This window comes from Ambystoma mexicanum, chromosome 13, assembly GCF_040938575.1.
Source record: "Ambystoma mexicanum isolate Mex_15411 chromosome 13, UKY_AmexF1_1, whole genome shotgun sequence".
NCBI classification, from domain to species: domain Eukaryota; kingdom Metazoa; phylum Chordata; class Amphibia; order Caudata; family Ambystomatidae; genus Ambystoma; species Ambystoma mexicanum.
In genome coordinates this window covers 203,168,169-203,195,704 of record NC_090938.1, presented here as the reverse complement: position 1 = coordinate 203,195,704, position 27,536 = coordinate 203,168,169, and the positions used below count along the sequence as shown (strand labels likewise).

The 27,536-nt window shown below is 45.3% G+C and overlaps 1 protein-coding gene across 3 annotated transcripts in view; it reads right to left on the bottom strand.

Moving 5' to 3' along the window:
• Positions 1-27,536, bottom strand: part of KIF21B (kinesin family member 21B) — a 414,008-nt gene that overhangs the window by 169,111 nt on the left and 217,361 nt on the right. For all 3 annotated transcript variants that reach the window (XR_011282930.1, XR_011282931.1, XM_069633645.1), the window contains exons 4-9: positions 19,342-19,491; positions 12,991-13,125; positions 10,605-10,772; positions 9,815-9,930; positions 6,376-6,571; positions 4,371-4,560 (exon numbers count right to left, since the gene is read on the bottom strand). Coding sequence is in view for 1 of the 3 variants with exons in the window: in XM_069633645.1 (XP_069489746.1) it covers positions 4,371-4,560; positions 6,376-6,571; positions 9,815-9,930; positions 10,605-10,772; positions 12,991-13,125; positions 19,342-19,491 (955 nt within the window). In the remaining 2 variants the exon portion in view is untranslated. The remainder of the gene's footprint in view (positions 1-4,370; positions 4,561-6,375; positions 6,572-9,814; positions 9,931-10,604; positions 10,773-12,990; positions 13,126-19,341; positions 19,492-27,536) is intronic.

Below are 27,536 nucleotides of genomic sequence, written 5' to 3'. Positions count from 1 at the left end.
ATCCGCCTGCTCCAAGCAGGTGCTAATTACAGGCGGATTTCATAAAGGCTGCCTGCACATTACGCTTGGAATCCGCCTGCTCTAAGCAGGTACAAATTGCAGGCGGATTTCATAGGGATCTACTGGTTCATTCTGGTCTCTGCAGAAGACCGGTATCCGCTGACACAGCAGGGCTTCAGCGTCAGATGAGTCGCGGCAACTCATGCCAGGGTTGGAAAATGTCATTCTACAGACCACCAGGCTAAATTCAAAGAGGAAATCAAATCCACCGGCCAATCAGATGGATGGATTAATTCACATATTTGGCAGCCACCGAAGCAATGGTGGTCACCACCGTCCAGGGCTATTTGCTGGACAGACACTGACGAAGCAGATTTCCCAACAAACATCATCTAGGTTTTAGCTCATCACCTGCAGTTCCTGCTCTGAGGCAAGCAGAGGACATGTCCATATATCACTTGCTCGGTTTCCTTTCTTAGAAAAGGTTTAGCTGCGAAAGTCAAACTGGATTCTTAAGACAGAGCCCTCAGTATCCAGTAATTATAAAGAATACAAAATAGAGAATAAAATTTAAATGATTAAAAAGAAAATCCAAAAATACTGATTTTTAAAAATAATATATATGTGTGGGGGAGGGGTAAGGGGTTGAGGTGGCGTTTGAAACATGGGGAACTGAGGGGTTCCCACCCCCCCCCCCCCCCCACACAAAAAAGAAAATCAGTGTTTTTTCATTGTTTATACTAAATTTCATTCTCTACTTTTTCATTCGTTAAAATCATATGTAACCAGAGCACTCTTTTGGGCATATTGGAGGTAATGCCTACCCGCAAGCAAATAAGTCAAGGCTTACTGTACAAAAAACTCAGACAGGGACATCCTAATCCTGAGGGACCAATGGTCTTTCAGAGGGCACATCAGAGAGCGGGCGCCAGAAGGGGACCAGGGTTAGAACTCACCACTGAAAACACGGTCGGCCAACCAATTCAAAACATAGCAAAAAGTACACAGCCCCTTGTTAGAAGGACATTTAAGGATTTTATTCCCCTTAAACCAAATATTTACTTATTCATTGGTGCTTTGGTCGGTGTCAACCACAATGTATTGATTTGTATCACTCCTTAAGCAAAGGTAAGAAGGCCAAGAGAAAACTGGTCTTCCACAAGTGCGTTGGGAGCATTTAAATCAGTTAAGTGTGTAAAAGTGCAGAATACACAGCACTTAGGACATGGGGGAAACATTAGAAGTCCACTATCAGAGCGAGGGCAAGGCAGAAGAAGGGGGAAGTGAGAAAAGCACTCGACGTACCAGTCATGACATAGTCAGATTGGCAAATACAAGTAACGGAAGGGTCAAGCTTGAAGAAAGACCAAGGTCCTAAAAAGTTGTGTCCTGGTTTGTCTTGAAGTGCAGAAGTCTCTCCGCTGAACAAATGGTCTTGGGGAGGATCTTGCAAAAGTGGGGCTCCTTTAGAGTTCAAGGTTCTGACGCCTCCATTCTTCTTGAGTGTGGCAGCAGTAGCTTTCTTGCCGATCACGGACCTCACTGCCCTGTGAGGAGTGTATTTGCTGATCCTCCGGCTGAGGTACAGAGGCCAGAGTTCCAGGTAGGTTAAGAGGAATGAGGCACACGGCTTACAGGTTGAAGAGGGTTCCTGCCGGCAGGTATCATGTGGGATCTTCTAGGGTCAAGCCTAGAACTAACCGGGCTAGTTTATTTTGAATGACCTGAAGGGTGCGGGTAAGGCTTTTGGGAGAGCGCGCACCATTGGGGAAGGTGACTTGGAATCTTTGGGTCATGTTCAAAAGTGAAAGAAATAGTTTCTGAAAGTGAATCTGAAAGTGAGATCGTTTTGCAATTTCTTGAAAAGGAAAGGTGACGGAGAGAAGATTATAAAAATTAACGCCCACGTTTGCTGCAGTGGAGGACGCTGAAGGAAGGGAGCCCAGGGTTCTAAGCTACGAGAAATGCAAGAGATGAGGGAAAGAAGAGCCGAAATATTCAATGTTGTAGTATCCTAGTAACCATGTTTGGCTATTGTTCTTGAGATGCGAATCGATCAGTAAATTAAAAAATGAAGAGTCGAAATAGAGGACCTGGCTGTTCAGAGCATTAAGGCAAAGGAATGCCTGCCATCCAGCCTTGGTTCTGAAGCAGGCAGTCAAGGATATGGGACACACTGGAATCCAAGTGCAAGAATGCAATCTGGGGGTCAAAGATAGAGGTTGGGAAGGTGGCAGTATGAGGGGCGATAAGACCGCAAAGGGGAATATGGTTGGCTAGTGGGATTTCACGGCTGATAAAGGTTGGCTTGGAAAGGAAAGGTAACAGCCTAACCTGCAATTCTCTGTCAGGCAAGAAAGATTACATTAAATTGAAGGTTGTGCAAGAGATGCCAAAGGTTTCCTGATGAGTGACGAGAGTGGCATGCTTGACGATATCGAAGGCTGCCGAGGGGTCTAGATGGACGAGGACGGAAGGAGCGTTGACATCACGAGGTTAAAGGATTCCATGTCTCACAAAGACGAGAGCAGATGCAGTCCCTCAAACAGTCATAAAACCATATTGGTCAGAAAAGGAGAAGGTTGTGGGTTTCACTGTAGCTCAAGAGTTGTTGGGTCATAACCAAATGGGAGGTAATTGGGAGGGATGTTAGGGGCAGTTTACTAAGGAGGGGATAAATACAGGTCTTTGGAAGCAGAGTAGGAAAGTGCTCATCTTGAGGGAAGAGTTCACTAAGGTGGTGAGAGTAGGGACCAGGGTGTGGAGCTTGTCCTTGATGGTTTTCGCTGGGCACGCAAGAACCTGCTCTCATGAAGCCCTCATTTTTATGGTGATCGGGTCTGTTTCAGAGATAGAAGAGAAGAGGGAGAAGCAAGAGTTAATTCTCGTATCAGTCGCCGAGGGGCAAATGATTTAGGGAAGTCTATGAGATTGCTTTGTTGATGGAAGCAATTTTGCCAGTGAAATATAACGACAGAGAGTTGGCCAAGTCTTGGGTGGCAGGTACAGATGCAACGTGTTCATGAGGGGATCGACAGTCATCGTAGAACTGAAAGAGTTCAGCCGAAGAGTTGGATGCTGAGAAGATATGGTTGTGAAGAAGAGATTTCTTTTTTTGCTGGATGAGGGTTGGGAGCCTTTCTGTAGATGAAGACATAAAGGTCTGACAAAGGTTCTTGGTTTTCCGATACTTGTATTTGAGGGCTCTGCTTTTCCTTTTGAATAGGGCAACTTCAATATCAAACCATGGGTTCGTTTTTCTTTGAGGTTTAAGTGTCTTTGTGAAAACAGTAGCCAAGATGTTTAGGAGTGTTATGAGTTCCTGAAATAGATTTGGTAAAATAACATTGAGAGGGCCAGAGCAAGCTTCAGGCACAATGTAAGGTGCAGCAAAGAGGTTGAGAGGAACTATCTTCATAGTTCTACGAGGGATAGTGCCTAAATGCTTGTGATGAGGGGGGCTATGGGGTCTAAAATTTGACCAGCCCAGTGTGTTAAACCTCCATTATTTAGTAAGGTTGAAATGCAGAAATACTAAGCTGAGATCCTTGCAGATAAACTACATTACAAGAGAGTCATTTCTCAAACCCCTTACATTCTACTAGGGAGACCACTACAGATTCTAAAGACAACAACGAACCATGCGCTTCTGGTGTAAAGTCTCAGCGCAATAAAGAATAAGCTGTCTTCAGACCTTACGCAATCAACCATCTGCATGCCAACACCCACAGAAGCCAGTTTCTCCTGGTTCTGGGCTTATCCTATGACTATACCCTCACTAACCAACCCCGTCCTCTTCTCTTGCAGAGCCACGTGAGCACCTGGAGACTGCCCCTGGGTGGTAGCGGTGCGCGGTATGAATCAACATAACATAACATTACCATGTGAGCCCCTAGCAAAGGGGTTTGCATATAAGTAGCCTACCACATCGATCACAACACGAAAGCACGCCCATCCACATTCCTCTCCTAGGCCCAAATTACCGGACCAGGAACAGGGAAAATATCCGTCTGGACATTCATTTCTTCAATATAGCCCTTACTATATCTTCCCTTTCTCACTTGCACTCGGAAGCATCTCACATATGCCACAAAGTGCTTAAGAGATCATAAATAAATATATTACAAATTCACAAAAAAGTAGTGGAATGAGTTCCTGGAATTTGAAAATTGAACTGCTCAAACTTATCTGACTTCAAGGCCATCATTTGTACACCTCTAATGTCATCGCCACAAACATTTGTGTAGCTAAATGAAAAGGTAAACATGGCGTCTACCACTAAACCTCCACTGTATGCACAAAGGGGCAATGGCATAGCTTTAGCTTTTCCAGTGTAATTTAACAAACTGGGGCAGGGGCAGTGAGCTGACCTGATCTGGCCAGGATACGTGTGGCCTCCTGGCTCATCAGGAGGGTCACGCGGCAGTTGATGGCATCGATGGCTTCCTGCATGGCCTTCACCCGCATCCTCAGGGTGTTGTTCTCCTTCTGCAGCATGGCGTTCTCATGGAACAGGTCACTGAAGCCCTCATTGCCATCGTCGCCGATAACACGCTTCCCCTGGCAGACAAGAGGGCGAAACAGAGTCTATTACACCCCATTACATAGACAGCGCAGCCCTTGGTGCGGCACTACTGGTGTTAGTGGTATTTACCAATTCCAGTTCCCTCTCCCATGCCATAAACATGCTTTACTCAATGTCTCATCCCTTCCTCACCTGCTCCGCCTCCTACACATTTCCCATTCAGATCTTTTCATACTTGCTAAATAGCTTCCTCCTGTGTTACCACCCATGACAATAGGTCTAACCTTTGTACCCATCGCTTTCTGCCTGAACACTACTCAGGGATGTCAGAGTCATCTCTACAGCCCCCGTGAGAATAGCCCCCCATTATGCACAGGTCCCCAGATTGATCCAAGGCCTATGGAATCTGTGTGTGGCAGATATGGCAGGGCGGCCCTTACCACATTTTGCATTGGGTAACCTTTACATTGTGTTATGCTGCTGACACCACTTGCTCCCTACTCACAGGCCCAAACTCCTTGACGAATAAACCACATCCATTGCTCATGAATTCCTTCGACTCCCTAATCACCATCTGCCTATAATTCTCCCCTTCTTCCTCAACTGCTCCTACACCTCTGGTGCAACAACCTTTCCTCCTGTAATACAAAAAAGGCAGCAGGCGCCCCTCTCTCAAAAGAACACGGCATGATAACCTGTTCAGTGGTTATTAACCACATTGAGAGTTCGCAGCCATCTGCTTTTTCTCACTGTGCCTTTGACAGATGGGAAATATCCATTTGCTTATCAGTCTTTGTCCAGCCCATATGGGCAGTCCAGCACCGAAAATGCTATGGCAATTCCCTTCTGAACAAGAGTACCAACAGCAACCCCATACACGTGTTTCAGCCTTGTTGGGCCTCCTCAGTGAGGTGAAGCTGTGCCTCTCTGAGCACAGGGAGCAGGGAGTCCACGTCTGGTTGCCCCCAGGTAACTTAGGGTGACCAACCCCTAGTTCCTTCAAAAAATACAAAAGTTGTAGCAGGCGCCCCTTTCTCGAAAGAACACGGCATGATAACCTTTTCAGTGGTTTGTTAACACTTTTAGAGTTCGCAGCCATCTGCTTTTTGCTCACTGTACCTTCCACAGATGGGAAATATCCATTTGCATATCAGTCTTTGTCCCGCCAACATGGGCAGTCCAGCCCCGAAATGCTCTGGCAATTCCCTTCTGAACAAGAGTACCAACAGCAACCGCATACACACGTGTTTCAGCCTTGTTGGGCCTCATCAGTGAGCCCATCTTCTTGCTCCACTGCACCATCCCCTGCTTCCTCACATGCCCTCCTTTCCCTCTCCACATCCTTCAATCCCTCAACTGTTCCTCCAGTCTTACCCATTCCAACTCGACCTCCCCATACTCCCATTATTTCCTCCAACATATTGACTGTCCCTGGCATGCCTCAACCTGTCCTTCATCCCTCGTCCTTTCACCTTGTTCCCCTTTTCATTTCAGCCCAGGTCCAGCTCATTCCATCAATGACCCCTTGCTCCTGTCCATCCATCCTTCCTCCACCACCTCACACATACCTCCTACCAAACCACTTTCTTTTGTATCTCCTCCCATTGTACCATATCCCCTGCCCATAGGCCTAGTCATTGTGTCCACCTGTGACTCGCACCATCGACCCCTACCTTGTCCATTCCTGCCATGACTCCACTCTCCATCCATCTCTCAAACATCCTCCTGTTCCTCACCCATCCCTTTGTTCCTCTGCCGCTCACCGACCATCCCCGCCCATCCATGTTTCTCAACCAATATTTTGCTCCACTGCCGCTCACCCACCATCCCTGCCCATCCATGTTTCTCACCGCTTTGTACTCCATTAGTTCCAGTTGGAGACGGGCAATCTCTGCCCGCAGGGCACTGATCTGCTGGCTGGTCTTGTCCTGGTTCACCACCACCTTGTTCTTGATGTTGCGGGCACGGTTGGCATACTTCAGCGTGTTCAACGTTTCCATGAAGTCACGGTCTGAGGGGCTAACGCAGGCAATCATGATGGTTTGACTGCAGGGACACAATACAGAGGTTCACATGGTGAGTCACAACAAATAACTTGGACAGACAGAGCTTTATAATATACACTAGCAAAATGTACCCATTCTGCGAGCGAGTTCTGTAGACAGACATCATAACACGCTCATCAATTGTTGAAAGTCAATGATCCTGTAGATCGCTGATCCAATTCGCTTATCACTTGATGTGCTTTGCACCCTGAAGTAAACTGCACTGAGAATGGGCACGTGTGGCTGGCTGACATACCCCGGAGCAGACGCTGGAGGGAGGCGAGAGTTGGTGTGCTGCTGCATTCTGGCACTTTCTGTGCTCTCTCCCCACCTGTCCCCTCACCCTGGAGTGGTGCAGTTAATTGCCGTGCAATGCAATTATCTTGGAAACCCTGCATCCTAGGGCCTTCAGACGTGGATTTCAAGGTCCCATAGGGACCCTGAGTTATGTTCCTTGTGTCGAGACCTGTCCTTTTGTGACCACATTGATGTTTCGCTGATTTCAGGCAACTGTCTCATGTGTGAAGGTGCTGAAATCCATGCAAAGGAGTGGGTGTCCAAATGTCATGTAGCCAGTAATGTCCAGAGGGTCCTAACAGGTAACTATGCAAAATGTGGTGTAAATTGGTGAAACAGTGTGGAATTGTATATGGAACAATGCTTCGCCAAGCCACTAACCCACAAACACATTTTGACTTTTGCTGAAATCCGTGGAATGGGGTGGGGTGTCCAAATGCTATGTAGCCAGTAATGTCCGGAGGATCCTAACAGGTAACTATGAAAAATGTGTTGCAAATTGGTGAAACAGTGTGGAATTGTATATGGAACAACGCTTCGCCAAGCCACAAACAAACCTACAACATACATTTTGACTTTTATAAATATAGATTTTGTTTCCTGGCCTTCACTTGTTAAATTCTCTTTAAAGGATTGCAGATGGGCAGCCCTACCAAAGCCGGAGTACTTGGGAGAATATTTCTTCCACCTGTGATTGTGTCTATCTTACGGGACCTACTGCGGTTCCAATGCAGCACAGCTATCAATGGGTCACATGCAGGAAATGCAACATCCGTTCATGTCACAGTACAGGGATCTCCCAAACACGTACCCAATGACCCTTGGTCATAGTCCATAGCAACTCCTGGTTATTCCAGTACTGGCACCCGTTACCAGCGGATACAGCACACATGAATGATTCATTGCATCACGCCCAGTTCCTAAATCTCGGAATTTAACTTTTCCAATGGATCCTGGTGCAGAACTGCAGCATCCATCATCTTAATCGATCACACACTGGAGTTAATGTATAGATTGCTTTCAAAAGGAATTGTGTACAAAGTACAAATGGAAGAAATAATGGTGTATTCATCTCTTAGCTTGATGATGGCTGCTTCCTGAATTGTGGGTTTTGGAGCTAAACCCCAGGATGTCATATTGTTTTCTCCCTCCAAACGTGTAACCTATGGAGAGGACTTTTGAATGCAGCGGGTGCTGTGTGATGGCTCTCTAAAGAGTGTGCTAGCGGAGTGATACATATAGCACACACTGCGTAGCGTAATCACCCCTTAGGGAGTGTTGACATTAGATGTGGGAACAAAGATTTGTGTAATAGACATTGGGTAACTTGACCACCTCCTGGCAAGTGGTAATGTCAGATGTGGTATCAATGATTCGTGTAGCAGACACTGGATAACTAAATCGCCTCTTGGAGAGGACTAATGTGTCAGGTGGAAGCAAATATCAAATTCAGGCAAAAATACACTATGGGTCACGACAAGGATTGGCACGTGCGAAACCGTGGATCAAGCTTTGAGTGAGTACGTGTCATGTTTGACATGCAGAGAAGACACGAAACAAGCACATTCAACAAATGTGGCACTGATGATGAGAACATGATGGCTCTGGTATCAATTGGACAATCAAAATCCCCACTTATTGAAATCAAAACCCCACTTATTGAGCACATGTCAATCAGAGAATACACAGGTGTTAGGTAGAATAATGGTGGTTGCTCCGGGCACTGATGGGTGTTTAAAATGGTCGTACAGATGTTTTGCTATCACAGAGAAAGTGTCTACCACTCTATCTGTGCCAGGATGTTGGCAGATGTTGTGCACGTCAGTCTGATATGCCTAATATGCAATGACCCCTGTGAGGAGAGGACGTAGGCATTAAATAAGGAGCAAAGAACTGCAGAGTGGAAGAAAGTCTTGCGCAAAACAAAAGAGGTGATGGCTGGACGGTTTGGAATTAATCATAACCTCTGGCATTGCTCTAGACAACTCTCCAGACCATCGTTCTACACCTGCCAAGCCATTACAGAAGGGGAAAGACCATATGCTAATCAGGCTTGGTCCCACCCCAAAAGGGGCAGTCCAGCCCGAACTGCTTGGTCACATCCCTTCTGCATGGGAAGCAGATCAACTTTTCCCACCTCCCTCATGTAAAGTGTAAGCTGAAATTAAAGTTGGCAATGCAACAACAAAGGATGTTGCTTCTACTGTTTAGCTGCATTGACATATACATGTATGCACATAATGGTGTGAGGCTAAGATGGAAGTGGGATGAAGACTGAGGGGTGTTGTGAATTCCAGAGTTGACCAACTCTAGGAACCTGGGTAAATTAGGGAGCAGTGTGCACTGATTAATAGGTGTTAGTGGCCAAGAAATATACAACATCACAGGATCATGGGATGATGAGGGACTGTAGTGATCTTTGAAGTAGACAATGCGTGTTATTTTTTTAATTATTTTTTTATAAGGCGCCTAATACCATAACTGAGTTGGGTTTCTAAGCGTGGATCCTGGGATTCAAACCTCTGTTGCTTTGCATGGTCTTGCTTCCAAGACCAGCACGTTGCCCCTGTGCTATCCTCCTTCTCCGTGTGTTGCGGTTAGCCATGCATCATGGCAGCTTAGGTTTCAGTGTTGCATGTGTGAAAGGTGAATAATGTATTCATGAGTCTGAAGGCTGTAGGATGTTATTGGAACGTGTTGGGAGCTGAAGGTTGTGCACTGTGGAAGCTGGTCAATGTATGTGTGTGTTTACAAGGGATAAGTATCCCATGGGACCATGAGGTTCAATTCTTCAATGCATGTATATCACAAGGGCAGCAGCATGCCATGAGAGCTTGGGCTGAGGGCCCTGTGCACAGGAAGCTGATTGGTGTGTATGAGTGAGGGCTGCGTCAATCATGATAGGTGTGTTTTGCTGTGATCAAGCACTCATGGGATAGCAACCTACCTGTTTCCGCCAAGTGAATCTTGGAGTAGCCGCGTCAGCTTCGAATCCCGATACGGGACATGTCCGCCTTTTTTAGTCTGGTCTCCTAGCGCACTGATGACGTTTCCCAAAGCCAGCTGGGGGAACAAAAAAACAAAGGTCAGAGACAATTTTATGTCTAAAAATCTGAAAATGAATGTGTCTTCCCTGTAAAGGGTGCCATGAAACTTTAAGTACCAACACACTGGGTATCAGCACATGTCCAAGAAGTTGCCAAAGCACCACATAATAATATGTACTCTGCCCAAAGAATTATACCAAAATATAAATGAACTGCTAATCCAGTAGGAATGCACGCACCAAACAGAGGATTACAGCAAGGCACGTGTCTGTTGCAGTTTTGAGAGCACAAGTGTCCTCTTTCTAGTGAAACGCGGGTGGACCACTTAAACCGCTTGTAATTGTACCCCCCTAGACCACACGCCTCTTGATAAATTCCAGCACTACCTCAATTGTGATCAGGCATAGTAATGTAGCTGCTTGTCTGTCTCATTCCCCCCCTCCTCATCATTATCTATAGCACTTGCACTATCTGAAATGTCGTCAGGTTGATTGTGATAGTTCATTTTCACATTCTGAATGTGTCAAGGACTTATAAGAATGTCACTGTATTCTCCCATGTTCCCACCCTGCTTTGAAGCGCTTTGAAACACATTGTGTATAGGCGCTATATAAATAAGCAATCAATCAAGTATGGTTTTCCTAATTACAGGATAAAAGATGGACAGTCAAAGAAGGTCCGCCAACGTACCAGGCCACAGTTGATGGAAATGCCTTCCTTGGCCCTGTCTCCGGTAGCTCCTGTACGCTTTAGTCTCTCCGAACCGGCCAGGTCGACAAAATGGAACTTTGCTGTTAGGGTTTCATACTCGCTGCTGGGCTGGGAAGGATCTGCCAAGCCATTGGTTTCTCCATTGGCCTGTCAGAGAATATGAAATAATTGTTTAAAAATTAAACAATGCACTCCGATATGTACAACAGGCATTCATAGAGCAGCATTGCAATAAATGTACTCTTTATGTATGTCCTTAAGTTTAAAGTTTGATCGGGCATTACCCCAAAACAATTTTCAATTTTCACGATCAAGCCTTATTGCACAACATTGAAAAAAGAAGAGAACCAAGAACAATCATGTGATATTTGGCAACTAGAAAATGTAGACAATTTCAAAAAACCAACGTGTTGTTCTGCATTAACCAAGATCATCAGCAAGACATCAACTAAAGGGTGAGCCAGGAACATTTGCACAATGCGGAAAACAGCACTTGCGGAACAGTATCCAAAAGCCGTCGAAAGTAGCCTAACAAAAATATTTCTCATAAAACCAAAAGAATTGAAGCAGGCACAACAAACATATAGTATGTTCACAGGGCCTACAGAAATATCTTTTAATCAAGGCTCAATAAAAACACATAAACACCATCGCTCAAAAATGTTTGAAAGAACCCAACCAAAAATATGAACCAAAATCAACCAAAATCCAACAAAGCACTCATGCAGGAACGTCCTAGGTGTGTACATAATGTTAAACACAGGCATTTGCCTAAGTGAGAGTTTTTGCACAATGCCAAGTGAGAATGCTCGTGTGACATTACTCTCACTACAACTCCCATGATCCTTCACCACTGAATATGCTGGCTAAGGATAATTGAAGTTGATGTCAAACACACCTGGAGGCCCACATAATGCGCTATTAGATGTTATGTAAGAACACTTGAACAATTCTTGTGAGGTCAGTGAAATTCGGCCTCTGCATCAACAAGAGTGAATATATAATGTCAGTGAAGAGAAAATGCAAAGCTTCAAACAAGAGCATTTTCACAAAGTCAACCTATTAATCTAAGGATTTTGCACCAGGACACGCTAAATCATTTAAACAACATCAACTGAAAGCAGGAGTGTTTTAAAAATACCTTTAAAAAGAAGTAGAGCAAGCAATTCTTCATCAGCCAAAAGTGTTCCAAAATGAATAGTTTTTAAACAATGTCAGACAAAAATATATACCTGTCTTGAACTTAAATAATTAACACTGTTAACTAAAAGCAAATCCACTCTACTAAGCAAATGTATACACTTACGCAGCGCTCACCAAAAGCCAATATAACCTGATGCTTTAACGCAATGCTAACCAAAGACTTTTGGGCAAAATGAACCTAAACGTTTGGACAACTTCCAACAAATTCTCATAAATAATGTAAAGAAGAAATGTAGGATTTAAAGAAAAAAGTAATGACTCGGCGAAGAGCATGTATGCACTATCAACAAAGATCATTAACGCAATGTAAACAAGCACCTGTACGCGGTGCCAGTAAATCAAAAGCATTTGTGCAGAAGGTTAACCAAGCATTGGAACGTGATCAACCACAACCATGCGTCTACGGCTACCGACATATGTAAGTCGTGCCACAAAACCACAATCATTTGCCGAACATCTACCAAGCACGGGCATGTGACGCCAATTATATAATTTGCCCAAAATCAACTAAGCACAGGTATTAGCAAACAAGCATGAGCCAGTCATTGACTCAAGCCTTTACACAATGACAAAGCATTTGCATAATGACAACGCAGAGTCCACATTGCCTCCACCAAAGGTATTTACAAGTCATCAAACGAAAGAATGGCCAGACAACCACAAAATCTGATGATATCACATCTACAACAAGTATTCATACAACGGCAAACAAAGGTATTTACAGAACAGCAGGCAAACGTGGGTCTCCAAAAACAGTGTTTACATGAAAGCTCTCACATGATGACAACCTGAAAATCATGTTAGGATCTAAACCAAAAGCGGTTACTTGATGTCAAGAGTAGGGCTTTAAACAACCTCAAACGGGTGAATTGAAAGACAATAGTCAACAGAATTGAAACATCAATGGGCAACATTTTTACAGGGGAGCAAAGAAATACTTTTGAGATGTCCTCTAGAAAGGTCCACGCATCCCCACTAATCAAGGCTTAAAAGTATTCGACTCCTAGCATTTGGGGGATGTCGCTTAGATCAGTTTAGACACCCTTGTCTCATAGGGGTGTCATGAGACTGTAATTGATATTTTCGGATTGTTTAGACACTGTTGCAAAAATAAATACACTGATTATGGACTATTCACGCCTCAAAATGGGATGAATCTCACCAGCTGTGTGCGGGAGCAGAGCCGCATCTGGCACAGGTGTATGGTGAAGATGGCATGTGAGCGGGAGCTCTGGACATTCATCTGGGTGCTGGCGGTGGTGCGGGAGAGTGCTCCCTGCTTCAGGCACTGGAACAGCTGCGGTGCACAAAGGAAGAGAGAAAGCGGTTAAGACATAGTGATCGGGAGGGCACCACTCGGCACCAAAAACCCTCTTCCCAGAGGTGGCAGATCCACGTCACACAACCCCAATATTTAGTTAAGATGTGCACAGAGGACCTAGAGGACTCGTTAGAAATGCAATGTGCAAGTGAGTACTGTGGTCACACTGTGGACTACAAAAGTGGGGAGAGAGCTGGGGTGATCAGTCAGACGTTTCGAACGCTGTTAACCAGTGTGAAATGGTGCGATATTGAGCGAGTGAGTCTGAGTGTGTATGTGCATTCCATAGTGCGTGCACACATACACAAATATAAAAAATACTCTGGCCAGTGATAGGCAATCTTGCTCACTTCGCATAGCCGGCCATTTTCCTGGCAACTAAATGTGATCTGTTGTATCTACTCTTAAACGATCTGAACACAGAGACCTATAAAAAGGGCACTTCATGTCTATAAAATCACAGCAAGCTTCAAACCTGTAGAGTCAACCTTGAGATGCTGGTCATGGATCGGCAACCTACAGTTCTCCAGATGTTCTGAACTACAACTCCCATGATTCCTCACAATTGACTATGCTGGCAAGGGCCAATGGGAGTTGAGTCTAACAAAATCTGGTTAGCGTAAGGATTCAGATCTCGGCTCTATGTCATTCGTGGAGCTAGGCGGCAGCGTATCGTATAGACTGGAGGGTAGCATTACACACAGTGTGCAGGTATTCAAATGGATATAATGTAAACCATGGTAGCACCTCTGCTACCCCTACATCTTACTTGTTACCCCTGTGGGCGTGTCCATGTGTACAGTGCTCCATTGCTTCCCAGCTAGATTTGCCTTTTATAAATCCCAGGCATACACGATATTAACTTACGGAACAAAGGTCACTGTGTAACCAAGATTTTATAGTGTCTTTGATGGCACCTACTAAAAATGCATGCAGTGTTTTCAGACACCCTATGGAAGCAGACAGCACAACATTCAACTTGCTTTTCTATTGATGTTGTATATATAGCCAGTAGGTGAATATGTGGTTGACGGCCCCTCTACAGTCAATAATTCCCTGTAGCGATAGTACAGAAACTTAGCACCACCATTTACACAGGGGCAAAAACAAATTGCTTACACTTATTTTTGCCCCACGGGAATTTTTTCCCCATACTACAAATCTTCCACACAAAAGCACTTTTGAAGGAACATTGTTTTATTTTGGTGCAGCAATACTAGGAACTTTTTATTTTTACTGTGACATGCCCAGAAAACCACTTAACCATTTTAAATACAAATATGACACCACTTGCGACAGGTATTTCAGAGTCGTTGTCGATTTGTACTCGTATGACTTGTTTTTTTCGAGGGCATGCCACAACAATTCTTTGGGCTAAATATTTCTTCATATGAGGATTAGAAGAGTTAGTGATGGTGGCAGTGATGGTGGCGCAAACCCAGCGCAGGTTTGATCCAAACTCTGGCTGGAAACCCACTGACACAGGGTGATATGTCATCATGTTATTCTGCGTGTTGGCATGTGATGGTAGGTGATTCATTTATTTATTTATTTGAATTTATAAAGTGCACAAACGGCCCTGGGGCATTGTGGCGCTGTTACAGAATGACTTGCTTAGGAGACACGGTACAGTGATATGATACAGTTAGTACAGTAATAACATGCACTAGTACAGTAATAAGAGTTACATGGCAATGAAAGTGAATACATTTGCAAGACACATCCCCCAGGTCTTACGTTCAACAGTTACTTGGGAGGCCGACTGTGCTTAGGGCAGGTCTAGTTAAAGAGCTTGGTTTTGAGTGCTCTGCGGAACACTGTGAGGGAGATCTCTTTCCTGAGAGAAGGCGGTAACGCATTCCAGTTCTTGGGTGCTAGGAAGGGAAAACTAGTGCCTCCTGCGCTGGATCTTTTAAAAGTTGGTACAGCAAGCTGATTATAGTGCTGGGCCCACTTGGGTCTGTTTACTGTAGCACAGTGAATTTGGTTTCTGATAGGTAGGGGGGAGCTGGTTATAGTGCCATACACCGCCATGAAAGCCTGAGGGTGCACTACTGGATCTGCCTTTCAGAGATTTAACACCAAGTACTGTACAGAATAGGATCCCCAAAATGTTTTTCATTAGTGTGAATGTATCTCACGAAGTATCGCGACGCACACGTCTTTTGATGCCCATTTGATGCACAGTTATTGGTTCCATTTTAAGGTCGTCTAAAAAAGGCGGAGAAATGCACAACAAACATAAACAAATCAGGGCTATCAAAAATCAAGGAAAATAATCCAGAAGTGATTAAAATACCTGCCAGAAGTTACACACACAGATAGGGGGTCACGTGGTAGTGGTGGCGGGTACATGGCACACAGTTTTGGCACATTAACTGAACATTAGTAGATTTTCGCATATACTCAAATAAAAGAACTGTGTTTCACATTTTTGCTGTCAATGAAATGACAAACAAACTGCTACTTCACCAAGAAAACACATTTCTGATTACACCACGCATCTGCCTACCTGCAAAACTCTTTAGCCACAGAACAGCATCTTAATTACATCCTAAATGCCCCGCGCGCACCATCGACGCGGGTACCATTCCCAAAGGTCTGCAAAAATGACGAAATCAAATCCCTTCTAAAAAGCCTACCCAAGAAGTAAAAAGGCAACCCAATAACCCCAAGAGACCATACCTTCTCAAACTTTACCCTCAATGGTAGGATCATTTAAAAACAAATATCACCCATATCACCAGAAACCACCTGATATTAAACAACCTTCAACTGCCCAACCAATTATGGTGACACAATCCTGCGGCCCTGACACAGCAGATGTTAAATTTGTCCACAATCTGATCAGGCTGATGGAAGGGGAAAAGCGGATGAAGGTCTCTCCGCCATGTTGAAATCCATTGACAATGGATTACTACTGCCAACTCTCCCAACAGAATCGGTCGCGGAGTGTCTGCATTGGACCGGGTTACATTATTTCACGAGGATCTACCATATTGTATCCATCAAAGGCCTCGGCGCATTCAGTGGTGGTGCCTAAGGGATTAATTTGGTCACCCAATATGCCTGTCAAATGCATGGGGCCACAGCGTGGTGTTTTGGATCATTTACCATGAGCGGTGAAACTCATACACCATGGATATGAAAATGTGATGTACCTGGCAGACAAAATTAGAGAGGTAGGGGACACCCACTGTTCTACAGGTAGCCACTTCCCCCAAGACATTGGCCCTCATTACGAGTACGGCGGTAGCCGTGCCGATAAAACTGGCAGGCTGCCACCGGACTCATGGGGATTTACTGGCGCCGGACTTGCCGGAATTACTGGGGTCCGGTAATTCCAGCACCGGCATTCCGTTAGTCCCCATTTCCATGGAGTCCCAAAGGACTCCATGGTAATGGGGGCCGCAGAAACATCGGCACCATGGAGTAATGGTGCCGATGTTTCCACGTCCGTGTGCGGCCATTGGCGTTACGCCCGCCAGGTCAGACCTGGAAAGTGTAACACCACACAGCCACAGAACTCGGAGTTAGTCGGTCCAGAAAACGGAATTCGGACCGGCTAACATGTAATGAGGCCCACGATTAATCACATTTCAAACGGAATGCTGAATCTCAAGGAAAATAATTCGTTTTGTTTTCATCCAAGAGGCAGTTCAGGCTGGACTGCCCCTTTGGGGTGGAAGCAAGCCTGATTTGCATGTAGTCTTTCCCCTTCTGTAATGGCTTGGCAGGTGAAGAACGATGGTCTGGAGGGTTGCCCAGAGCAATGCCAGAGGTTAAGATTAATTCTAAACCTTCCAGCCATCAGCGCTTCTGTTTTGCTTCATCCTGCTGGCAGCATTTTGAAAACTCTGCTAGACATGCCGCCTCCTTTATTAGAGTAATGATGTCCCATCAGCCCAAATACAGATTTAAACATACTCTCTATTCCCTTTTCGTATCCGGCTTGGACGAAAGTACAGTTCCTCTTGAACGAGAGAAAGACAGCCTAGCTGGCATACCTAAGATGTCGTGTTGACGGTTACCTGCTACCTACTTGCAAAACTCTTTAGCCACAGAACAGCATCTTAATTACATCCTAAATGCCCCGCGCGCACCATCGACGCGGGTACCATTCCCAAAGGTCTGCAAAAATGACGAAATCAAATCCCTTCTAAAAAGCCTACCCAATCAGTAAAAAGGCAACCCAATAACCCCAAGAGACCATACCTTCTCAAACATTACGCTCAATGGTAGGATAATTTAAAAACAAATATCACCCATATCACCAGAAACCACCTGATATTAAACAACCTTCAACTGCCCAACCAATTATGGTGACACAATCCTGCGGCCCTGACACAGCAGATGTTAAATTTGTCAACAATCTGATCAGGCTGATGGAAGGGGAAAAGTGGATGAAGGTCTCTCCGCCATGTTGAAATCCATTGACAATGGATTACTACTGCCAACTCTCCCAACAGAATCGGTCGCGGAGTGTCTGCATTTGACCGGGTTACATTATTTCACGAGGATCTACCATATTGTATCCATCAAAGGCCTTGGCGCATTCAGTGGTGGTGCCTAAGGGATTAATTTGGTCACCCAATATGTCTGTCAAATGCATGGAGCCACAGCGTGGTGTTTTGGATCATTTACCATGAGCGGTGAAACTCATACACCATGGATATGAAAATGTGATGTACCTGGCAGACAAAATTAGAGAGGTAGGGGACACCCACTGTTCTACAGGTAGCCACTTCCCCCAAGACATTGGCCCTCATTACGAGTACGGCGGTAGCCGTGCCGATAAAACTGGCAGGCTGCCACCGGACTCATGGGGATTTACTGGCGCCGGACTTGCCGGAATTACTGGGGTCCGGTAATTCCAGCACCGGCATTCCGTTAGTCCCCATTTCCATGGAGTCCCAAAGGACTCCATGATAATGGGGGCCGCAGAAACATCGGCACCATGGAGTAATGGTGCCGATGTTTCCACGTCCGTGTGTGGCCATTGGCGTTACGCCCGCCAGGTCAGACCTGGCAAGTGTAACACCACACAGCCACAGAACTCGGAGTTAGTCGGTCCAGAAAACGGAATTCGGACCGGCTAACATGTAATGAGGCCCACGATTAATCACATTTCAAACGGAATGCTGAATCTCAAGGAAAATAATTCGTTTTGTTTTCATCCAAGAGGCAGTTCAGGCTGGACTGCCCCTTTGGGGTGGAAGCAAGCCTGATTTGCATGTAGTCTTTCCCCTTCTGTAATGGCTTGGCAGGTGAAGAACGATGGTCTGGAGGGTTGCCCAGAGCAATGCCAGAGGTTAAGATTAATTCTAAACCTTCCAGCCATCAGCGCTTCTGTTTTGCTTCATCCTGCTGACAGCATTTTGAAAACTCTGCTAGACATGCCGCCTCCTTTATTAGAGTAATGATGTCCCATCAGCCCAAATACAGATTTAAACGTACTCTCTATTCCCTTTTCGTATCCGGCTTGGACGAAAGTACAGTTCCTCTTGAACGAGAGAAAGACAGCCTAGCTGGCATACCTAAGATGTCGTGTTGACGGTTACCGAGAAAATACATACTTGGGTTTTCTATGGTGCTTTCACTTTGACCATGGACTTGCTGCTCAAACGCAACCAATACTGGTTTCCAAGTGAAGGATGGATAACGTCTCAACTGGACCTAAGTATTTCTGCAGTAAAATACATGTACACTTTTTAGACCCCGGAATTCCACTCTCACAAAGGCCAGGACTGGATCCTGTAAACAGGCCAGAATAAGACCACAGCAGACTTGAGAAATCAAGGATGTCTCAGGAGGGTAGATCAGGGGCAACGCGCTCGTATTGGAAGCAAGACGACGCGGAGCAACACAGGTTCGATCCCTGGGCCCACGCTTAGAAACCTCTTGGTTTCAGTTTGCGTTATAAATAACCAATTACAATTACAAGGAACCTGAACTCTTTAATGTAGTCTCATGGTTCTGAGCACTCATCAAAATTCTGCAGGCTGCCAAAACTAAAATCCCTTAGGATTTCCTCACTTGACTTCACTCCTCCTAGGCATCCGATGGTCCTGGGGTTCTCACAAGTGTGGGGCTCAGGCAGCCACTGAGGCCAGATACTAGCTATAGAGAGACTCAACTCAAAAATAGGTGATGGCATCATTTAAAGGTGTGCATCCTTCAACAATGACTCACCTCCTCTTCTGAGCCGATGAGGCGTGCAGTTACACCGCTGGTGTAAATACCGCCACTGGCGTCCTCATGAATTTTTATGTTGGATTTGCGATGCCGGGACTCTGCATCTCTGGTGCCATCAAACAGGTCCAGGATCTCCTCATTGTAGAGCTGTGAGAAGAAAAGGTGAAAAGAATACATGTGGTAAATATAAATAGTATTTCTTATTTTTATTTTATTGCATATTTATATGGCACCTATACACAATGTGTTTCCAGGTGCCACAAGACAGAAAGGTGGCGGGGGTGGAGGGTGCAAAGAGTTGGCGCTAGAGGACCGGAATGCTCTAGCCAGGGGGTATTTAGGGAGGGAGAGTTGGATGTAGCAGTGTCCCAGGCCCCAGAAAGCTTTGTACAGGGTCTTGAAATTGATCCTTGGAGTCACCGGGAGCCAGTGGAGAGAAATTAGGGCTGCAGAGATGCGGTCCCTGGGCTTTTGGCCAAGGATAGGACTTGCAGTCGTATTCTGGATTAGTTTGTCCAGGCGAAGAGAGGAAAGAGGCAGATCGAGGGAGAGACTGTTGCAGTGGCCCAGCCTAGAGAGGACCAGAGCTCTGGAGATGCTGAGCTTCTGGGGGAAGGTGAGGAAAGGGAGAATGCCTCTGAGGCGGTGTAGCTGAAAGTTGGCCTTCTTCACAAGGGTTGTGATGTGAGGGGGGAAAGAGATAGAAGAGTCAAAGATAACACCAAGGATTTTTGACTCACAAGAGGGTGGGGGGGCAATGAGGGTGGCCAGAGAGTGGGAGGGAAAGAGGGAGAAGGCGTCCCAATAAGAAGAATCCCAGTCTTACCGGTGTTAGGCAGAGACCATTGGCCATACACCTTGGCTGAATAGTAGTCAGGCAGTTATGTATGAAAGAGGTAGAAAGGGAGGAAGAGGAGGGAAGCTTGAAGGAGAGCTGTGTGTCATCAGCACAGCACTGGAAGTGAGGGGAGAAGGTGGAGATCAAGTGGGCCAAAGGGGCAAGGCATATGTTGAAAAGCAACAGCGATCGGATAGAGCCCTGAGGGATGCCGCGGGTAGAGAGAGAGGTGGAGGAGAGGAAAGAGCCCAGTTGCACGTGGGAAGGTAGGTTAGATAGGAAGGAGGTCAGCCAAGGAGTGCCCAGTCTGTGATGCTGAGTGTATCAAGGAGAAGATTTATGAGGGTGGCATGATTAACCATGTCAAAGGCAGAGGAAAGATTGAGGTGGATGAGACTGGATAGGGAGATGGAATCAAGGTTTGAGAGCAGGACATCACGGGTGTTCAGGAGAGTGGTTTCCATGCCTCTGGATGCTTTGAAGCCAGACTGTGCCGTGGAGACAGCCAACAGATTCATTGTGGTGGATCAGTTGGAGGATAACCAGCTTCTCCAAGAGTTTGCCTAGAAATGGGGCAATGGAGATAGGGTGATAATTAGCCAGGCAAGAAGGGTCAGCAGATGGCTTTTTTAGGAGAGGCGCACAAGGGAGTGCTTGAGGGGAAGTGGAAAGGAGCCTATGGAAACAAAGTGATTACAGAAATTAGCCAAGGCAGGGGCGAGTGAGAAGATGTTGTCCTTGATGGGGCTGGAAGAGCAAGGGAGCACCTGTTTCAAGGAGACCATCATAGAGCGGACAACTTCCGGTCCAATGCCAGAGATAGTGGAGAGTAAGGGGTACAGGGAGAGGGTGGCCAAGATAGGCAAGAAAGGGGTGTTTGGGGGGAAGAGGAGAGAGAGGACAGGATATCAAGAGTTTTGGTGGTGAAGTGGGCGGCCATTGCGGTGCAGAGGGTCTGTGAGGGTGGAAGAGAGGTGGACACTGTAGTAGTATTGGAAAGTTCCTTACAGATTTTGAAAAGTTTAGCCATGTTGTTGGTGGCTCCATAGATGCAGGCTTGGTCAAGGGCCATCTTCTTAGAGTGAATGGAAATTCGGTATTGCCTTTGGAGCAGGCGGCAAGCCAGTTTGTCAGAGGATGTGCATGAGGCCTGCCACTTCCGCACTGCAACCCTGCACTTGCGTTCAGAGCAGCCAGGTCGGAGTCATACCAGGAACTGCACTTGGAGGCAGGCTTCATGCGTATCCTCATGACAGGGGCAAGGATGTCAAGGGTATTGGAGATGGAGAGATTAAGGTTAGCAAAAGCAGAGCCAGTAAGAGAGTCAATAGAAGGGGTGGGAGGAGAAATTAAAGTGGTGGCAAATGCAGTGACTGACACTTGCTTTATCGATCGAATGATAGAGACGGAGACTGACAGTGGGGGCTGAGGCAGAGCCGGGGGCCGAGAGCTCCAGATGGGAGGATAGGAGAGCATGATCAGACCAGACAAGTTAGAGATAGGGATATCTGTGGTAATGAGCGCATCCAAGGTATGTCTAGCAGAGTGTCAGACCGGAGCGAAGAATTGTAAGTGAAAGAGAGTCACAGAGGTCGTGAAGAGAACGGAAGATGCATCAGGAGAGTCAAGATGAATGTTGAAATATCTGTGGAGAAGAGGCTTGAAGGAGGCAGATAGAAGAGGAGAGATCATCTCATTCTGAGATGAAAGGGGAGATGGGACCAGGGGGCCTATAGATGGTGGCGAAAGTGAACAAGTGGGTAGGGGAGACGCCAAGCCTACAGATGAGGCATTCAAAGGAAGAGTAGGATTGAGTGGGTTTGATATTAGCAGGGACCCTTCCGGGGAAGATGAGAGAAACTCTGCCCCCTGAGCCCCCTGACCGGTTTTTGGCCTGGGATTTGGAGATGATCTTGTAGCCATCAGGGAGCAGACTGTCAAAAGCAGTGATGGAGCAGGCCTCGAACCACGGCTCAGTGAGAGCTTGGACGTCAAGATCTTTATGAGAAGATGACAGGTGTCAAAGGTGTGTTTGACAGGTGAGCCAGAGTTAAGGGTGGCGAAGTGTAGCTGATTGCCACCTTTAAAGATGTTCCGAGGAGGGTTACAGGGGTGGAGTACATCATCAGAGGGGGCATGGGGTCCAGAGGGGGGAGAGGCAGGAGAGACGGAGAAGTGAAAGAGAGAAGGGAGACACCTATCAAGATGTAGGAGATTGGGCTGAGAGTCCAGGGCATGACAGTGCCATTCAGGTAGACATTAATGATGCACCTAGACGATGTGAAGTGGGCCAAGAGCACTTCCCATCTGGTCCACCATTAATGGGTGAGGAAGAGAAAGGGCAGAAACCATATGGGGAGTCAAAGGTCAGGAGCAGGGACAGAAAAGAGGATGTCAGTGATGGGCTTCCTGTAAGAAGCGTTAACATAGGTATCAGCAATGGGGAGGTCTGGGTTAGCGGCCAGGAGGCGTTTCTGAAACTCTTTCCTTCCAGGCCTTGAAAGAGAGGGAGGATAGGAAATAGAGTAACAGAGTAGATAGGGGAGATGGAGAGCACCAGTGGGGCGGGGGCGGATGCCCAGGGGCGTAGAGAAGGAGGAACACTACACAGTACATGAAAGAACTAACCAGGCGGCCTAGCAGACAAGCAAGTACAGAAGAGGCAGGTATTCAGCAAAAGGCAACAGGTGTAGACATTAAAAGCTCACAGATGTGTAATGTTTAAAAGCAGGAAGATGCAGCAAAATACAACAAGGGCAAAAGTATTTAAAGAAGCCTAGATGTGACAATTCAAAGAAAAGGAGGAATAGCAACAAATCAACAATCCACCCAGGAAGGTCATCAGGGCAATAAATAAGCTTGTCCTTTCTCCTTGGAGAGGATGTTCCACCATTTGTCGGTGGTATGTGACTTCAATTCTACAAAATAAATCACCCAATAGTAAAGTTTTCAAAGATGTCAACGCATTGCAAAATAAAACCAGATGCTTTAAGGTTTCCTTCTCCTCCTTCACCTTGCACAATCTACAACCAACTTGTCTTTTGAACCCCTTTTCTCTTGATGCCAAGACCTTCTGTCTGGGGAAAAGATTCGGAATCTCATGAATTTTGTTGAGATTTCATAGCTTGGACTCCCTGACAAGTATTTGTGGAGAGGATTATAAGGTCTGCATTTTAGGCCTCCTTGATAACATAGCTTTGAACTGCTAGCCTTTTCTTGGGTCAGAATCAAATCTTGCCGCCAGATTCTAACTTTCCCTAAATCCAGGTAAGTCAATAATTGTTCTTCTGTCGATATTACCCCTTCCAGAGCCACGGTGCAGGTACTCTTCCAGTCTTGCAACCAATGGTCCCTTCCCCCATGTACTGCTCCTTTTAATGCCCCAAAACCTCTTATTGAGTCCAGTAGGACAGTTTTCCGAAAGAATGCTAGGTTTGTCCATGTGGTCTATGCTTGGAGGGAGCACTAGCTCTTGTCTCACCACTGCCATTGGCACACCCTTTGGGAGGTTCAGCACCCTTTTCCAATAACAGCTTTCCAGAAAGTTTCACATTTTGGATGGAATTGACAAAGATGGCTCTACCCGATACGTCACTAAGGAGACTACTTTCATTTTGTAAAATGTTAAGGCTGGTATGACGGACAATTTGCCATATTTTAATGAAATTAACCGTCCTTATATAGCCAATGCTTTAGGTTTGTTTCTCAGCATGGTTTCTTGTGGGAGGTCTCTTAGAGCGTTGTTTGTACAACTCCCAAGGTACACAATAGAGTTAACTTCTGTCAGACTTTTGTTTCCCCAAAAACCAAGCTTTCTCTCTTGGTCTCCTTCCCCTAGCTTGATGTAAAGTTAAGATCTTAGATTTCTTTACATTGACTCTTACGCCCTTCTTAGGTACGTAGGGTTGCAAGGTGTTTAGTTGCCTTTGCAAGCCCACGTATGTTTAGTCTATTAAGACAAAATCGTCTGTATACAGAAGATGGTCGATCTTGACTCCATCAATGTTAGGGGGAAATCTCTGCATTCCGTGGGATATGTTGTAGCAGTGACTCCACCTTCAAAGCAGCAACAAAGCTGTAGAAAGACTGCTCAAGACTGGGAAACTCTGCAAGCAACTCCGCGAACGCTCCGCATTCCATGAGATATTTTGTAGCAGAGACTCCACCTTCAAGTGGCAATGAAGCTGTAGAAAGACTGCTCAAGACTGGGCAACTCTGCGAGCAACTCCGTGAACGCTCCGCATTCCATGAGATATTTTGTAGCAGAGACTCCACCTTCAAGTGGCAACAAAGCTGTAGAAAGAGTGCTCAATACTGGGCAACTCTGCGAGCAACTCCACAAACGTTCCGCATTCCATGAGATATTTTGTAGCAGAGACTTCACCTTCATGGGGCAACGAAGTTGTATAAAGACTGCTCAATACTGGGCAACTCTGCGAGCAACTCTGTGAACGCTCTGCATTCCATGAGATATTTTGTAGCAGAGACTCCACCTTCAAGTGGCAATGAAGCTGTAGACAGACTGCTCAAGACTGGGCAACTCTGCGAGCAACTCTGTGAACGCTCCGTATTCCATGAGATATTTTGTAGCAGAGACTTCACCTTCAAGCGGCAACAAAGCTGTAGAAGGGGTTGTAGGTCATTTGGTCGAAAACCAAATGATCGAATGCCATTTGATCGAGTGTGAAATGGTCGAAAAAATGGTCGATTTTTTTTTTTACATTTTTTTTATTATGGGGGGTTCCTCCCAACCCCCCTTTTTCTATATAATTTTTTTTTTACCAAACAAAACTAAAATATATAAATAAATAAATAAATAAATAAATAAGTTTGACCAATTTTTTTTCGACCATTTGACTTTCGATCAAATGGTCATTCGATCTTTTATTTTCGACCATTTGACCAGACACCGTAGAAGGACAGCTCAATACTGGGCAACTCTGCGAGCAACTCCGCTCTGTGTTCCGTCGGATATTTTGTAGCAGTGACTCCATGTTCAAAGCGGCAACGAAGCTGTAGAAATACTGCTCAAGACTGGGCAAAATACAGTCAAAGTGCCCAGATTTAAGTTACAAAAATACAGTAAAAAATGCACAGAGTTAAGTTACAAAGGTACAGGCACAGATTTCAGTTTCAAAAATAAAGTCCAAGGGCCCAGATGTAGGTTTCATAAATAGAGTAAAAATGCCCAGATTTAAGTTAAAAAAGAATACAGCCAAAATGCGGATAATGATTTCTTTTTATGTAGCGCTGCTTCCACGGTATTGCGACTTCCTAGCATTGACTCTTGTTCCTTGATAAGGATGGAAGCCTGAACCAGGCATACTAGGACTCCAACCTGGACATACACAGATGTATGCAGCCAATGCATTATTAACCTTCTGGCTAATAGTAAAGGAGGGGGGGGTGCTATATGGAAGAGAGAGAGGAAAAGAGCAAAGGAGGAAAGGAGGAAAAAGGGGAACGAAGAAGAATAGGGAGGAAGACATTAGTAATTTGAAGAAGGGAAGCATGGAAGGAATGACGAAAAGGGAGTGAATGTGAGGAAGAAATAATGAGAGTGGGATAAAACACAGGAAATAAAGAATGAGAATGGGATTAACTAAAAAGGAAAGCAAACTAAGAAAAGAAAGTGAATGAATGAGTAAGCAAATGAAATAAAGTGGAACCCAGTGAAAGGGATTGGTCCGTTCTCTCGAAAGGAATGTCTCTTTTTGGAGATTGGATTATAATTGAAATGTGACCTTTTGCAAACTCGAATTTGATGATGTCAGAAATAGGCGTGCGTTACACATTGTTATGTGTTGATGCAGTGAAACATTCTCACGCCATGCCTAGGGCAGCCTGATCTACAATGATAGAATATGTGTCTTCCAAGTGAAACCTCCCCATAGAAACAGTAATCCAATCTAAATTAATAAAAAAGAAAAAAATGACAGATAAAAAAGGGAAAGCGCAAACTGTGATAAACTGGAGGGTTTAGTAAGCGGGAGAAAAGAAAAAGAAAGAGAGAGAGCAACAAGGAAATGGCGAAATAGTGAAGGAGAAAAGGTGAGAAACGAGGAATGGGGAAAAGGGGAGAAGAGGAAAGGGAAAATGGGAAATAGAGAAAGGGATAATGAAAAAGGGTAAAGGAGAAAAAGAGGAAAGGGAGAAAGGAGGAACAGGAGCAAGATGGAACACGAGAAAGGGGTAAGAGGAAGGGAGGAAGGGGAAAAGGTGAGAATGGTGTAAAAGGGGGAAGGGTGGATGGGGAAATGCAGAAAGAGGGAGACAGTGAAGTGAGGAAAAGGAAAAGGGGAAAGGGAAAAGTGAGCGGGGAAAGGAGGAAAAGGGGAAGATTGAAAGGGTGAAGTGGGAATTGGGAAAGGTGGAAGCAAGAAAGGGATAATTGAAAAATATCGAGAAAAAGAGCAAACCAATGAAAAACGAAAACAAAAATTAAATTAAAAAAAAATGAAATGGAAGCATAAAACTACAAAAGAACGAAAGAGCAAAAGAAGCATTGAATTGAAAGAAGTGAGGCATAGGAGTTGCAATAGTCTAAAGGCTAGCGGTAAAAAGAATACAATAAATAGAGAAAAAGATCAATGATTTTATGGAGAAACGATGGAATATTATTCACATAAAATAAAATAAAACAGAAGTGAAAAAGAGAGAACAGGACCATAAAGGCGGGAGGAAGAAGAGTAAAGGAAGAATAGTAGAGTGAACATGGGAGTCAAAAAGTAGGAGGCGGGGGATGGAGAAGATAAAGGTCCTGGTCACAAACGGAGCAAGACACCCAGACACCCCCTGTCTTATTAAACGAAAGCAAAGTGCACATTACTTGCATTTCAATGAAAATCCGTGATTCCGGTCTAGGGGCTTGAATCAATTGATCTATTATTGTACATTTTTCCCCCCTTTCTCACTCATTTCTTTATCTATACTTCCTTCCATATTTCATTCATAAAAATCAATGGCTTAAAATGATTTAAATGAACATTAAAGAAACAAAAGTCTTCTGTTTCCTTTTGTGACTAGGGTGCATTTTACTCATGTGTAAATTACAGATGTAAAGTGGATGCAGGTGCTGCTGTTTTTCTCTCGTGAAAGAAACAGGGAGAAACGTCTTACGCCGGTTCCCTTCTGCTTAAATCGTATGCATGATAACATTACAGCCCTGTCTGCACTGCGAGTGCCCTGACCTCCCTCCCACTCAAGGGCGCATCGAAACCCAACACAGATATCATTTGGGCAAGAGACAAAGATAGCAGTGTGGGCAAGAAGGGACAACAGGCAGGCGAAGCCTCAGCAGAGCCTCCAGAGACCGCAAGAGAAACACGCAGGGCGCGATGGGAAAGTAAACAGA